This window comes from Otolemur garnettii, unplaced genomic scaffold, assembly GCF_000181295.1.
Source record: "Otolemur garnettii isolate 467f Iridium unplaced genomic scaffold, OtoGar3 scaffold00027, whole genome shotgun sequence".
In the NCBI taxonomy this organism is placed as follows: domain Eukaryota; kingdom Metazoa; phylum Chordata; class Mammalia; order Primates; family Galagidae; genus Otolemur; species Otolemur garnettii.
This window is the reverse complement of record NW_003852422.1, coordinates 16,529,348-16,544,779: the sequence shown is the minus strand read 5'-3', so window position 1 is coordinate 16,544,779 and position 15,432 is coordinate 16,529,348. Positions and strand designations below refer to the sequence as shown.

The 15,432-nt window shown below is 46.0% G+C and overlaps 1 protein-coding gene across 1 annotated transcript in view; it reads right to left on the bottom strand.

Moving 5' to 3' along the window:
* ALPK2 (alpha kinase 2) overlaps positions 1-15,432 on the bottom strand; it is a 98,176-nt gene that overhangs the window by 10,155 nt on the left and 72,589 nt on the right. Inside the window, exons 8-11 of the mRNA XM_003788473.3 lie at positions 13,586-13,860; positions 11,781-11,869; positions 6,828-7,045; positions 4,833-4,881 (exon numbers count right to left, since the gene is read on the bottom strand). Of these exons, the coding sequence (XP_003788521.1) occupies positions 4,833-4,881; positions 6,828-7,045; positions 11,781-11,869; positions 13,586-13,860 (631 nt within the window). The remainder of the gene's footprint in view (positions 1-4,832; positions 4,882-6,827; positions 7,046-11,780; positions 11,870-13,585; positions 13,861-15,432) is intronic.

Here is a 15,432-nt window from a genome sequence, read left to right as displayed (position 1 = left end):
AACAGTCTGCCTGGAGTCACCACACACACACACGCCTATTCTCGGGTGTGGATCTTGAAGAGTGGATTCTGTGTCTTTCCACCTACAAGTCTCTTCTGGTCCTTCCTCCCCCAGCATGGTGATGTCGTGACTTGTGACTGGGCGAAGCATCCCAGGTGGCTGCTGTAGTCACTGTCTATCTGCCTATAGTCACTGAGGGCAGAGCACCTCTTCTGGAACTGAGCTTGGTTAAATGTGGGAGTCTATTTTAATCGCTCCTCTTTTTCATGGGTTGGGAGATCAGAGCTGAGCACGCAGATGCTGACGGAGCCTGCTCTGTCTAGGTCTAGGCCCCTGTCTCCTGTGCGTCTGCCTTGACTCATGTCTCTTATCACCTCCATTTGCTCCATCCCAGGGAATAAGTCATTCAGGCTTCTGTCCAGGGTGGCCTGAGTTAGGCTTCCACTTCAGAGACACCTGGCACATGCCACCTCCCCATTCCTTCTTCCAAGGTAGAAAGATGCCACTCTGGCAGCCACACAGCAAGGAGTCCTTTGTGGCTATTCACACATTACTGCCTGGGAAGAAATCTGCTCACGATATTTCTCTCTCTCTTATTTTTTTTACTTCAATCCATCAACAGGAAATTGGCTTTGGGGTAGGGGTGGGGGTGGGGGGGAGGGAGACTACAGAAGACAAAGTGCTGGCTCTGGTGCCCTCTGGTGGCTGAATCACAATCCCTCCATCACTCCTCTGTCTGGAGGGCGGCTGGGGTTGGAGAGCCACCTGAGACTCTGCTCCCCTGCCTGAGTGGTTTTTGGTTGATTTAGGGTTGGTTAAGTTCAATTTCAAAGTCTCTAGTTATAAAAGTAGGCATTATCCCTTGTCTCCTTCAGAGAACTCTAAATGGCTGAGCAATTTCAAATCAGAAATGTGTTCATGGGTCCAGTTACTATCTTGGATCTACCTAGAAAATGGATTATTGGATGTCAATCAAGACAGCACCATTTGCCATACTTTATAACTTGAAATTTCCATATTCAACATTTGCCAAAAGATTAAAGGTACTGCGGTACAGGGGATGGATTTCCAGACAAACTCATATCGCTGGCTCCCCAGAGAAAGATGACCTACTTCTGTTTTAAGGCTCATACTACCAAGAAAAGTTGAATTAAAATGAATCAGTCATGACAGTTCTCTATTTTCTTTATAAGATTATAATAACTATTTATCCCCCAATAGTATCATAACCTCTCACTTCCTTAGGCAAGAGAGCCTTATCTGCTAGATAAGTCATATCACTGGGTGTCAGCAGCCATATATGGATTGAGACAGAGCGAATATTTTCTTTAAAAGACACACAGAACACCGCTTCTTACAATGGCATCACTCCCTGTAGCTCACTGCTGCCAGACACCAGCCTTCCACAGAACTCGAATTCATGACTCTCCCTTTTCATCATGAGTGAATTAGGCTCCCACATGGGTGCTTGCTGAAAAAGAAGACAACTGTGCTCAACCAACCCTTGGTTCTCTGCCCCTCTCCTGCTCTCTGGGAGCCCCTGCAGTCTGCAAGGTTCTCCTTCCTTTCTCCTCTCTGCCCATGCGCCTTCCCACCTGCACTCTTCTCTTCCTGTCTGCAAAGTGCTTTTGAACTTGAGCCTTTTCCAAGTCCATCACCATTGTTCAGGTCCCTTTTGCAGCTTTAGTGTTCACTGGAGAACTTCTTCAAGGGAACCTCCCCTCCCAGCACTGAGGATCTATCTTCCTTGTTAGCTTGGAGTGCTGGCCTGTGTCCCTTACTTCCAGCAGTAAGGACTTCCTGACCCCTGCCTGCACACAGGCTGCCCAGACCCCACACTGCCTCCTCACTGTGAAGTGAGAAGCTTGGACATGGTAGTTTTCACACCAGAGCAGAGGGATCCTAGGAGCCTTGAATTAAGCCTCCCACTACCCCTTACCCTCTGACTGATGAAGTTCCCCCACCTTTCATGAGTTTTTCAAACTGTAATTCAAAGATATGTTTCTTTGAGGGGAAAAGGTGGCTAAAAAAAGTTTAAAGAAAAGTTAAGAAAAACAATGTACGGGAAGATCTAATATCCCTTCCACAGCTCTCAAATGCTTCTGAATTCCCTCCTGTCCAATCTCTTGCTGTCGGCCTCTCCTTGGGTGGGAAGGCAGTAAGTAACACTTTACAGGCAGTGTTTTGCCCTGGGCTCCAGCCATCAGCTCTTCTAATGGGTCTTGGGCAGCTGTCCCAGGCCAGATAAGTCACATTAAAGCTGAGAACAAAACCAAAGGATTGGATTTCTTTTTAAATTAGGCGAGGAAAAAAGTGCCATTTGAAGCTCCCAGTTGGTCTGGGTTCCTGGAAGCTGTTGACATGCTTTTAAAAGATATCTTAAATAGTCATGCTCTTAGGCCCATCTTCGTTTTGGAACTTCCAGGCAAGTTTACTGTTTGCTTTGGTCTAAGTAACAGTTTGCAATGTGCCTACTCTGGTGTCAGGCTGAGGTGCAAGAAGGGAAAGGAAACTAATATTTATCTAGCTCATGCCAAATTTCAGGGACTAAATATAGATTTACTGGGGGACCTTCCGGGTAATCCCCACTGTCCCCACTCTTTATATCACTAGCTTTGAGAACTTAAAGTTGCTTCCCACATCACCGAGCTGGTACGATGAGAAGCCAGGATTCAAGCCAGGTCCAGCTGATGCCTGCATTTGAATGTCCTGCAGAGGACACAGAGTCTGGAAAGGAAGACTCCTTTAGGGGAACTCTTCTGGAGTCTAGAAGCCATCATAAACAAGATAGCATCTAATTTATTTTCTACATGGGGACACTTGTCCAGGGCAAATCCTAATCTGGATGGGAAGTGAGGGCATCAGACATAAGCTGGTACTACCATGGGGAAACTGGGATGCATGGCCATCCTCTTATCAGGTTGACTAGAAAAAAACCCAAGATGCTGAAAGGCAAGGCTACTGCCAGGAGAAACAGAAGTGAGAGGCAGGGCCAGGATATGAACCAAACTTCCCTCTAAAACCCCTGTCCAATTACCCTCCATGGGCAATTGGTGGGACCACAACTATGGTGCATTTTACAAGGGTACATGTTAAATCTACTAAGTATAGAATATAAATGTCTTAACACAGTAACTAAGAAAATGCAGTGAAGGCCATGTTAATCAGTTTGATGAAAGTATTTCAAATTGTATATAAAACAAGCACATCATACCCCCAAATTGCATTAATGCATACAGCTATGATTTAATAAAATAAATAAAAAATAAAACCCCTATCCAGACCTCCCCACCACAGCATGTCCCCTCCCTCTTTATAAGCTCAAGGTCATACCAAATTCCCTGAAGCTTATAACAAACAGGACTCCAGACAGCATCATAGGATAAGTACTGAGATAGTTCCAACACAAAGCTTTGTTACCCCTGAGCAGGGAAGATAGCCAAATTGAACCTTGGTTCCAAAACCAAATTGGAAGCTTTGTAGAATCAGTGAGAACTTCATGACTCAGAAGTATTGATGTGAAGGTTAAAAGAGTGATCCCTTTCTACTTTTTTCAAATCCCCCCACTTCTTTCCATCCTTCATTAAAGCTAAAATTAGCATATTTGTTAAGGCATTGCTGATGCTGATGATTGGATATAACCAGAAGCTTGAATGGGAAGTAAGGCTCCTGATACCTCCTCTAAGGGCTCCCCACTCAGGACCACTGCAGTGTCATCACCACAAGTCAGACACCAGACAACTAGGGACAGCCCAGAGCCTGCTGAGAAATGTTAAACTCTCAATCCTAGGCCTCCTTACCCTGTCTCACCCACTCCTTCCTGAAGAAACCATCGTAAAGGGTCTTGTTCACATTTTTCTTTCACTTCCTGTGCCCCCTGACTGACCTGGTGCCACCCCATGTGGCCCCCGAGAAGCATGGCACACCCCTTCCTCTGGGGATCTGTAACAAACTACTCTTCAATGGCAATGGTCTCCCAGTCTGTTGGCCTTCCCTTACCTAATAATAATAAAACACACATTTTAAAGGAAGCCAATCTCTGCAAAGGTCATGTGCCCTCTTCACCTCCTCAGGACAGATGGTCTCAGTGTGCGGAAAGAGTGGAAGCGTGAAAAGGCAAGGGTAGCTCCGACACAGACTTTCATTTTCATCAAGAACCACAAATGGCCGCTTTCTCCTCAGTGGTGATCAAGTAAAGAAATGAGAAGGGAGTTTGTTGAAAAGATACCCCAGTAAAAAGTTACCATCTCATCATCTTGGTGTGACAAAACAACAATCTAAATTAGAAAAATAAAACCATCAACAACAACATGTAACTAATCATAGCTGCGTGACAGCCATTTGCTCCTCTAATTATCATCATTGGCATCTGTGAGCTGCCTACAGTGCTTTTGGGGGAAAAATAAATTTAAAATACAAGCATTGAATTCACTGCACTCAACTACAAATATATACATGAATTTTTTTCAAAGAGACTGTTAATAGAGACGATATTAATGTAGAAGGATGAAATATTCCTAGATAGAAGCCATCCCAGTAATGCTGACATTTCTCCCCATGGCACTCCTGTAACTAATTAATCTTGAAATGTGTTTGTTAGAGATTTTGTTTGTTTCAAAGTTAGGAAACACATGCATTTCCCTACAAGAACAAAGTCCATAAATATTTTATGCAAGAGAAATGAATTGAATCCATCCCAAGAACATTTGTCATCCAGATAGTCAGGACAAGGAATTCACTTTGCCCACCTTGTTGTGACAGCATCTGCCTGGAAGGTGTCTGCAAGGCCAGTGTGAAATGACAAGCATTCCATTTTTTTTTTTCCTACTCACCCTTTAGCCAGCGTTGCTATGCCAACGTCAGTTAACTTCATGCCTACGCCTACAGGAAGAGAGAGCAAATGGGGTTTGTGTTACTCAGGGCTCCTCAGAAAGATGGGCCATCTGTCCCCAGGAGAGGGATGGCAGATACTCCATCCTCACTTCCCTTCCTGTATAAATGTAAACGTGCACTTTCCTCCTCATTTCTGCCCTCCTAAACCTCCTTTGGTTGAGGCCTTTTAGACTTACATCCCACTTTAGTGGGTGATCACAGGGAAGGCGGCAGCTGAGGTATCAAGCCTCCTCAGAGCAGACAACCCACCACCTTTCCGCACCTGCTCAGCCCACCCACCCTCTGACACAAAGGGTCATGAGTGGGTCTCAGGCTGCTGTTCGCCAACACCTCCCCCCCAGAAATGCTCCCATTTCAGCTTAGGTCTGGACACCCCCCGCCCCCATCATCAGTGAAGGAGGAAACCATGGAAAGGAGGGTGGACACAGGCTGGGTGGTTAATGTGAACAGTGAGAAAGTTCCAGATCACCTCCCACATAAGATGTTTGTACATGAAGAGACTTATCTTGGATCTGTCTCGGAGGAATGCTGATTATGACCACACACACACACACGCACACACACACACACCCACACTTCATACAAGAAATGGTATTCCTAAAAGATTTCTACATACAAGGGTCTGACAATTAAGTTTTAAACTTGTCACCATAAACTTACATTGGCAGCACTGTACAAACAACTCCATAAGGTTTCATAACCTTGGTATATCAGAGTCTCAGGGTTGGGTTTATGTTGATGTGTGGCAATGTCTTGCTGAGTGGCATTCGTTATTGTTGTTGCATGTTTTTGCGTGCCACTGTAAGAATGTCAGAGCTCAATCAGAGCCACAAACATTCATAAATTTCCTTGTTAAATTTCGCAAGAGTGGAAGTGAAATCAGGGACCTGTCAGTCCAAATTTATGGGGATAATGCCAAGAAGAAAATGGTGGTGTACAGATGAATTAAATGTTTTTGTGAGGGGAAAGAAAGCATTCCTGATAAAGAAAGGTCAGGGTGGCCAATAATGAACAAAACTGATAAAAACATTGCAAAAACTCATCAAATTGTGCTTCAAAATCATTGGCTGGCTGTGAGAAACATAGCAGACCAAGTAAATATCAATAGAGAAACAGGAAAATGTGGAAATGTTGTCCAACAACTCATGGCTCGTGCATCATGACAATGCACCAGCTCACACGGCACTATCTGTGAGGGAGTTTTTAGCCAGTAAACAAATAACTGTATTGGAACACCCTCCCAATGACTTTTTTCTTTATCTGAAGATAAAGGAAATACTGAAATGAAGATATTTTGATGACATTCAGGACATCAAAGGTGATATAACAACAGCTTTGATAGCCATTCCTGAAAAAGAGTTTCAAAATTACTTTGAAGGGTGGGCACTGGCATTGGGGCATAGCTTTTAAAGGGGGGTACTCTGAACGTAAGCACAATGATATTCAGCAATGAGGTATGTAGCGCTTTTCCTAGGATGAGTTTGCAAACTTGATTGTTAGGGCTTCATATATTGAGAACATGCTGAACGCTCAGCAGAGAAGCTTAAAATCTATAGCACCATAAAGACTCTTTCACCTATTAAAAATGAAATGCTACATCTTAATTTACCTTTGGGCACACATCTGGATTTTTATATGTTTCTGAGTTTGCACCTATTGGGGATGTAATAATAAAGTCAGTCTCTGGCTATGTGCTGTAACGGGAAGGTATTTTTGGCATGAATTATTAAGATGAACTTTACTACACCATCTAGCTGGTCATTTCAGGCTCCTTTGTTACGCTTTGTTTCTGATGAGAGATTAGTAACATCTTGTAAGGATTAAGGTGCTTGAAGGCACCCAGCAGACCTCTCTTTCCCTTCCCTCCTGCCCTCTCTCCCCCCAGGGACATCACAGGTCCACGGCATCCCTGGAGCCCAGGTCAAGTTCCTCACCCTGCATGTCCGTGACTAGCAGGCAGCCACTGGTTTTCTGGTAGACCCAGTGCTGGAAGGTACAGCATTTCTGACCAGCTTCGGATTCTCTTCTCAGGAAGTTTATTTCCTTTCCATCCCTGATGGAATATTTCACAAATTCTCCAATCAGCTCCTCCTCCACTGTTGCATACGGGATATTGTTCTCAGGCCGATAAATAAGAAAAATAGGAATGATCCTGGAAGGGAAGAGAACACAGGTATCCAAGTTCTCAGATAGGAAGAAAGCCTTCCACAATGCCCTGCCCTCACCTGAAGCCGCCGAAAGATACAGAATTAATCTCTATCGATTAGGTTTAAAGATCCTCTCAATGACTATCCAACGAGTAAGAGGATAGGTTTGTGTTTTGTATTTGTTCTTTAAAATTCCTCCTTAGGATGGAGTCTAATTATTCATACAGAAGCACATGTCATTGATATAGTCTTATCTTAAGGATCCATTAGTTAGTGACTATAACCAATCTATCCATTCCTCCCTCTTCCTTCCTTCCTTCCACTCGTCCATCCATTTATCCTTCTTCCCTTTCATTCAGTCAATGAATTTTATTCAGTGGCCTCTCTGTGTTAGATGCTCTTCTAGATGTGATTCCCCACAACAGCGGTAAAGAAAACAGGCTCTGCTCTCAGAGACCTCACCCTGAAATGAAGGAGACAGACAATAAAGAAGTAAGTGTGTGGTGCTCAGCGCTCCATGAACAGAGCATAGGTAGCACTGGGGTGGGAAGGGGCTGCTGTTCTGCGTAGGGAGGTCAGAGTCATCCTTGCTAATGAATAAGGAGCATGTGAGCAGAGACCCTTAGGCAGTGAGGAGGGAGGCACGAGGTCATCTGTGGCAAGAGCATTCCAGGAGAAGGAACAGCAAATGGAAAAGGGTGTCTGTGGGCAGAGGACTCAGCGTACGGCTGGGGTGCAGTGAGCCAGGAGAGAATGGGACGGTGGCAGGTGCTGAGCGAGGCAGGGAGGGAACAGGAAGCCTGGCTTTGGGGAACTGGGAGGCCACTCGGAAAACTGTACCCTTGACATTGAGTTGGATGAGAAGCCATTGGCAGGTTTGGGGCAAGAGGGGGAACATGTTCAGGTCCTCTGTGTTAGGCGGATCAGTGGTGCTCTGCGCAGACTCTGCTGGAGAGGGGCTGAGGGAGGGGCAGAGCAAGGAGAGGGGGAGGAGCTGCACAGTGGCGACAGCAGCAGGACGTGGGGCGGTGACGAGACCAGACATGGGAGGGGGTCTTCAGCATCTGCCCGTTCACTGTCGTGTCTCCTAGGTGACTCTTTCCTGCCTCCCCCTCTCACCCCAGATCACCCACATCCCTTCCCCAGCCTCGCTCTCCTCCACCGATATTTCCCTCTCCAGGGTCATTCCCAACAGTGCAGCAACACACTGTGGAAACTACACAGCCCACCCAACTCCATCACATCTGCTTTGCAGGTCAGATCCCGAGCAGACCCTCTGTCTCCCATCCCTCCTCTCCTCCCTCTCTCTAACATCTCAAAGGAGGCTTCTCTCCAGAGAAGCTTCTGTCAATGGTACCACAGACACCTCCTCCCAGCCCTCCCCTCCCGCAGCTCTGGACATGGTCACTGTCTCACTTCTTTCTGAAGCATGGTCTGAAAGGCCTCCGGTTCCTCCCGGCCTCCCCCGCTTCTCTGGCTACTTCCTCTATCTCCTTTGCTGGTCGGTTCCCCCACCATCTCCCCAACATTTAGGCTCTGTCCAGCCCTGAGATAACTCTTCCCTCTCTGCACACACCCCTAGTAACCTCCATTCACCCTCCAGTGTATCTCCAGCCCAGCCCCCCTCCCCAGTCCTGACCCACACGTCCAGCAGTCTGTCCACCCCTGCACTCCATATCTAATGGGTATCTCAGATTCAACGCAGCAAAACTGAAGAACTCATTTTCCCAGCCTCCCACATCTGCCCCATCTCAGTGACAGACAACTTGTAAAAACGGAAATTATCAGTTCATTCAGTAAACATGAACCCAGTAGCTCGTGCCAGAATCTCAAATTTGAACCAGGAGAGCAAAAGTGAATGAGACACAGACCCTGCCTTCCAGCAGCAGCCTTTGGTCCCGCTGCCCACTTGCTTTGGCCCCCATGAGAGAGAGCTGAGAGAATTCTAGAGAGTTCTCCACCAGGGCTGTGCCGTGATGGGGGGGAGTGGGGGGGGCTAAAAACTCCATGTGGGTATCAACTTGAGTCAAAGGTGATTGGAAAAATATAGATTTTTTTTTTCTTAAAACAAATATAGACATTGAGACAAGAAGGATACAAAATTCAAACAAATTTAAAAGATATAAAATACAACACTTCAAAGGAATCACAGGTGCAGGCAGCTGCTTTGGACTGAGCTCCCAGACCCTTGGAAGGGCAAATATTTATGCTCCTCTGTTTTCATACAAGTATTTCCTTGAAAAAATGTGTGACTGTCCCTTAAGCATGAGGACACAGAAGCCGTCTCTCAAGCAGACTCTGAACCAGACCAGGGTCCTTCTAGAACCTGGTCCAGGGACACGAAGCAGGCAGCCCTTCGACACCAGCACCCTCTGAGTGACAGTCACGCTAGAGTCATCTGGAGCAATGTTTCAAATTTAACTTCAAAGAAGCTCTTTCTGTTTTGTTGAAGAAATTTTAAATATCAGCCAGATGGGAGTGGGCATATGTGAGGCTGTGGACCTTTGCCTGTCTCCCTGGAATCGGCCCAGCCACCAAGGCTCCCTTTGTCAAGCTTTGTCATTTTTTGCAGGATTTGGAGCATCCTGTTTTCCTCCTGAGGACCCTCTGAGAACCCCTCTGCCCACTGACCCTTAGAGCAAAAGCGTTCTCAGCTTGCTTGGGTTCTTATTAATTTTGCAGAAACTAGAACTGGCCATTATTCAGGTTCTTAATTAGGCCTGGCCTCTGCCCAGTGGGATGTCATTTGCATAGACAATGTGACTGTGTTGATATTCATGAATTCAAAAATAGAAGCTACCCAAACAGGGAGTGCTTTCTTTCTAAGACCCCACAAGCTTCATAAAAGGGAACTCCAGGCTGCTCCAATGTCTGGAGATAAACGTGGGGGTCCATTCAGGGGGCTGGCAGGGGAAAATCCAGGGCCATGTGGGTGTCAGAGAAGGCTGGAAACGTGCAGGGCAGCTGTGTGTGTGAGTGTGTGTGAGTGTGTGTGAGTGTGTGTGTGTTCTGACTGTGGGATCCTCTGAACATGGATCTGGCCCCGACGCCCTTCGAGGGCCCTGCTTTCCCTCTATCTACTCCATCACTCGTGCTCACACATTCTCCCCTTGCCAGGCAGGCAGCCAGGCATTCAAGATGGAAAAATGTCCTCATCGACCTTCAGGACAGTGGCCTACTCGCCGTGATACTGACAGAGCTGTTTAAGCAGCCCCTGCATCCATCCTTTGCCTACGCCCCTTCTAAGGCCCTAGATCACTATTTTCAGCCCATGTGCCAAAGCACATTGGTATGCCATGAAAAAGTTTAAAGATCATTAATTAAATTATTTTTGAAAAAAGTTCAAAGCACAGTACACAGTAAATATATTCTTCTTTTTACTCTTGTTACTGTTGTTTAGCAGGCCTGGGCTGGGTTCAAACCTAGTAGCCCCACCGTATGTGGCTGGCGCCCTAACCACTGAGCAATGGGCACCAAGTCCTTTACACATTTTTAAAAAATCAATATAATTTAAGCGTGCCATGAAAGTTTTGTAACTATAGATTCAAGTTTGCCTTGAGATAAAAAAGGTTGAAAAACGCTTCCCTAGATCAATCTTGATACTCATAATTTTGCGTTCTTTTCCTTAGAAAGGGCCCCGAATCATGTAAGAGTCATGCCACACAAAGCATGGGTCTGTTCCCTCAGGAAGGCACTGTGGTTCTGCACGTGGTGGGATTGATTCGTGGGTTTCGACTTTTCTGCCCTGGAAGAAGAACTTAACAGTATGGAGACCGGGAGGAGGAGAGATTGACAAGAAAGAACACAGCCAACTTCTTACAACATGAAACCTTAACTCAGCCCAGCTGGCGGGCTCACTATACTTAACCGAAAAGCTATTGTAAGTGATTTTTCTCTGGATTACACTAATTTTTCTTGAAGTTGCTGAGAAGTACTTGTGTAGTAACTAAGTATGTGATGCATTTCTTGAGGAAGAGCAGAAAGACTTTATACATGATCTGCCCAAAGTATCACCTAAGAAAAAGTTATTTTTCCCATTTGGGGGTTAACAAAGGCAATGTAGATAAGAATTCCTTCCTTCTTTCCAGTCCCAGTTTTCACTAATGGATAAAAAACTGCTCTGTCTGAAATTTCCAACATGCACTGGCAAAGGCTATTCTTTTTTCACGTAGGCATGCAACTATGCTGTCAACCAGGAAAGCAGAACCATGAACACAGGCTCCAGACTCCCCCACATTTGCTTGGGCCATGAAATATTTAGGCAATGAGTGGATAAAAGTAATCCGTGTAATTTACCTTTAGAGGATTCCAGAAGGTGGTTACTTTGCTCCTGATCATCCAATCCACTCTTCTCTGACACAATGGCACATCTTATTTTCGTCATAGAACTAATTGTATTGTGATAGTCTCTTATATTTGTTTATTGTTAGACAATACATATCCATGAGAGTAGAGACCTTTTCTTTTCTATTTAACATGAATGAATTTGCATGGATTTATTGGATGAATTAATCCACACACGTATCCATCCATACATCTGTACATTTATTTAAAGAATATTTATCCCATATCCCTCTGTACACCTCTGGAGACCCAGTAAAAGGCAGGAGAGCAACATGAGGGCCCTCGTGGAGCTGAGAGCTGAAACTTGTCCTGGTCCTTCTCACATACCTCTAGTCCCCTTCCCCCAAAGTCCCCAACAAATGGGGATTTGACACCAGACAGAGAAAACACACTTACTCGGGCACTTCTCCGAAGCCCTCTAGCGGCTGTGCCTCAGCAGCATAGATCTTGGCATAGTATCTGGCGGTATTTTGAACATAGCATTCCTGTGTCATCGAAACACATGAGAAACGCAATTGATTAGAAGAAATTTAAACAGTGTGCTACCTGAGAAGACCATTTGGGAGTTCCTCCAGTACCGGTCAAGCCAGTGGATTCCCACCCTACACACATTTGTTGGGGTCTCAGAAGCAATATTTATTGCCACCCAGAGGTGGCCACTAACAGAGGAGCTTTGAGACGTGAGGGAATTATCCAGTTGAAGGTCAAGTGGTCTCCAGGGCCAGGTGTCCCTGAATGCCATATCTTGAGCCAGCATGGCTGAAACTCACCCAGAGCTTAGAGGACTGGGTACACCCTCACGGTGATGGCAGGTAACACTCAGGGCCCTGAGGGTTTCTTGTGAGAGCTCCCATCATGATTCCTCTTCCAGGGTGTAATTGGAACAGCAAATAATGAACACCTTGGCTAGATTTCTGACTTGGGAAAAGCTAAGTGGATTCTGCTTCCTACTCTGTGACGCCTATCTGAGTGGGATTCAGGATGGGAGATATTCCAGGACTAGGTAATACTTGAGGTAGAAGGAATACCCAGTGAAAGAAAAAAGAAAGAGGGGTATATTCAGAGGAGAAAAGAATATAACTGTCAAAGCACAAAGTTGCACAGAACACTAGCATGAAATCTTACAGAACGCTGCCACAGGACAGCGTTCATCTAAGTTTAACCTATCAATTTGCTTGCAAAAAAGATAGACCCGGCTCAGTGCCTGTAGCTCAGCAGCTAGGGCACCAGAGCTGGTGGGTTCGAATCCAGCCCAGGCCTGCCAAAAACAACAACTATAACCAAAAAATAGCCAGGCGTTGTGGCAGGGACCTGTAGTCCCAGCTACTTGGGAGGCTGAGGCAAGGGAATCGCTTAAACCCAAGAGTTTGAGGTTGCTGTGAGCTGTGATGCCATAGTACTCTACTGAGAATGACATGGTGAGACTCTGTCTCAAAAAAAAAAAACAAAAAACGGTAGACCCACCTCTCCTGACAGCCTCACCTATGCTGGTGTCAAAAGTGAAATATTATCAGTTCATCAGTGGGGGAGGACGAGGAGGGGGAGAAACTCCTCTCCTCCTCAGCTCTTCTCCTGTCCGCTTGTGTCTCCAGGGTTCTGTGGCGTCCAGCACAGACAGGGGGGACCTTAGCTAGGGACCTGTTCCAATCTATCTTCATAGTTTATAGGCCAACATAAACCAAACTCAGGAAGGCAGAAAACAAGACAAATGCTGACCCTTCTGAATATCCTCCACCCTTCCTCCCCTCTACAAAATAAACCCAAAGAAAACATTCCAGAAACTACTGCTGATTTTATCTGTCCTTGGGATCCTTGGGGTTTCTGGCGTCCAGCGTGGCTTTAAACCCCCACTTTCTACATCATCCTATGTCCAAGTAGATTCATCCCCCCCAGGGGTGGCATGGGGCTTCCCAGGAGGAGGAATGATTACATCTCGGGTCAGAACTGGTGAGGTGTCTCCAGGCGCTGGCAGAGGCTCAACTAGCAGGCACGAGGCCAGGAAATCACTCCTGAGAACTAAGAGGTGATTTTCAACATCACCCTTAACGCAGTGGCAGCCTGCTCACCCCGCCCCCAGAAGAAGAAAAACACCCGCTTGGGGGTACTCGGGTCAACTCCGAGTCTGATTTTCACCTGTCACCGTGAGCTGCTCTCTCCCACCAGAAGCCCGGACGTGACACCTTCGGGGCAGAGGGACCCACCTGGACTGCGAGTCTGTAGTTCCTCTGGATGAGCTCGTCGTTGCTCCTGGTCCCGTGGGCGACGGCGTTGTGCACCTTGAGCACGCAGGCGTGGCCGGGCTTGAAGACCGGCGCGAGGCCCCGCATCACCCGGCTGCGGAAGGCCTTGCGGTGGATCCCTTCCCCGAAGTGCAGCTCCTCCGTGGCGATCTGCCCCCGCAGCCGGTCCCCAAAGTACCTGTCGTTGAGGAAGTCTTCTTTGAACATGAGCTGGCTGAATTCAATCTCTTCATATCCTGAAACACAGCACAGCTTTGGTTGGACAGAATCCCGCCCCGCCCTGCTCCTTAGTTAACGCCACATGGGCAGAGTTCCCACAGAGGGCAGTGACCAGGCCACCTGCAGAACAAGCGGGAAAGGACAGACTTAGTCCCAACAGAAGCGCAGCTAAAAGAAGAGACAGGCAGGGTGGGGAGGCAGAGATGGGTGTGGGAATGGAGCTGTGGGAAGATCAGTTTGTGCTCCGGTGGATCCGATGGTGGCGCCGAAACTGAGACAGCAGGGAAAGAATTCTAGAGAGATCTGGAAAATAGAAGCAGAACCATGCCGGGTAACCAAAGGCAGGTTAAAAAGATGGGGAAATGTCGGAGAGGGGGAAAGGACCCATGATGGGATTTATTAGTATGGCATCAGCTTTTTCTCCTTATTATTGCCTCCTTAAATACATTTTAGGTAATTTTTTATTTGCCCCCCCATGAATTTTTTTTTTTTTTTTGCACTTTTTATTCAGGGCTGGGTTTGAACTTGCCACCTCTGGTATATGGGGCCCGCGCCCTACTCCTTTGAGCCACAGGCGCTGCCCCCCCCCATAAAGTTTTAATACCACAGATACACTATATATCTGTTTATGTGTTTTATAGGTAGAGTAAAGGTGGGGTTTTGCTTTCCGAGTACTGATTTTGCCCTCCTGGAGGCAATACTGCCTGTGTTGAGAAACATGTGATGGGCATAAGATACAAGGAGGGGATAAAGCAAAAAAGTAAAAGAAATTGTCTTTGAAGAGAAATTGAAAAACCTAGACTCACTGTGGATTAATCTGTGTTTTTTTTTTTTAAAGTGGAATTCTTTTCTGAGTGTTGTGGCGGCTGTGTTTTGTTTTTTTTCAGAGTTGATTGTACACATGTTTTAGATGGCAATGAATTCAGTCAGGGTGTTCCATTTTAAACCAGAGCTGATGGAATCAGACTTCTGATTCACTGAGAGAAGAAAATAAGATGGCTTGCAACGGAATAAGATGGTTTAGACTTTCAAAAACACCTTCCACTCCTCAAAGTTAATGAAAACTGACATCTTCCTGAATATTTAAAAGAAGAGAGAAATTGCAGGTTGTGTGAAAATCCTACTTTTCCTTTGTCCATGGCATATTTAGAGAAATATTTCTCTCTTCTTTTCAAAATGTTTACAAATCATATGATTTAAGAGCAGGCTATGACTGGTGCTTGCTATTAGAACTATAAGGCTATTAAAATAGTCTGAAAATATTAATACATTCTGAAAGGGCATGAAGATCTAGACCTCGTTGTTGCCAGAAAGAAAAGAAGAAAAAGGAAAGAAAAGAAAAGAAGGAAGGAAGAAAGGAAAGGAGGAGGCAGGATTTTCAAATAGAAAAACTGGGTAAAGAGCCAGAAGCTCCTAGAAGAAAGAGGGTGTTTATACAGATGCCCCAAACATGTTCACAAAGGCTGGCAGGCGACCCTGAGAGCCCTCCATATGCCACCCCCAAAATCTCCCTCTTTAACAGAAAGATCGTTGAGCCAAAAGGCAATTAAGAAGCAGCTGATGCCACGTACACCTAAGGTGGTGGGTTC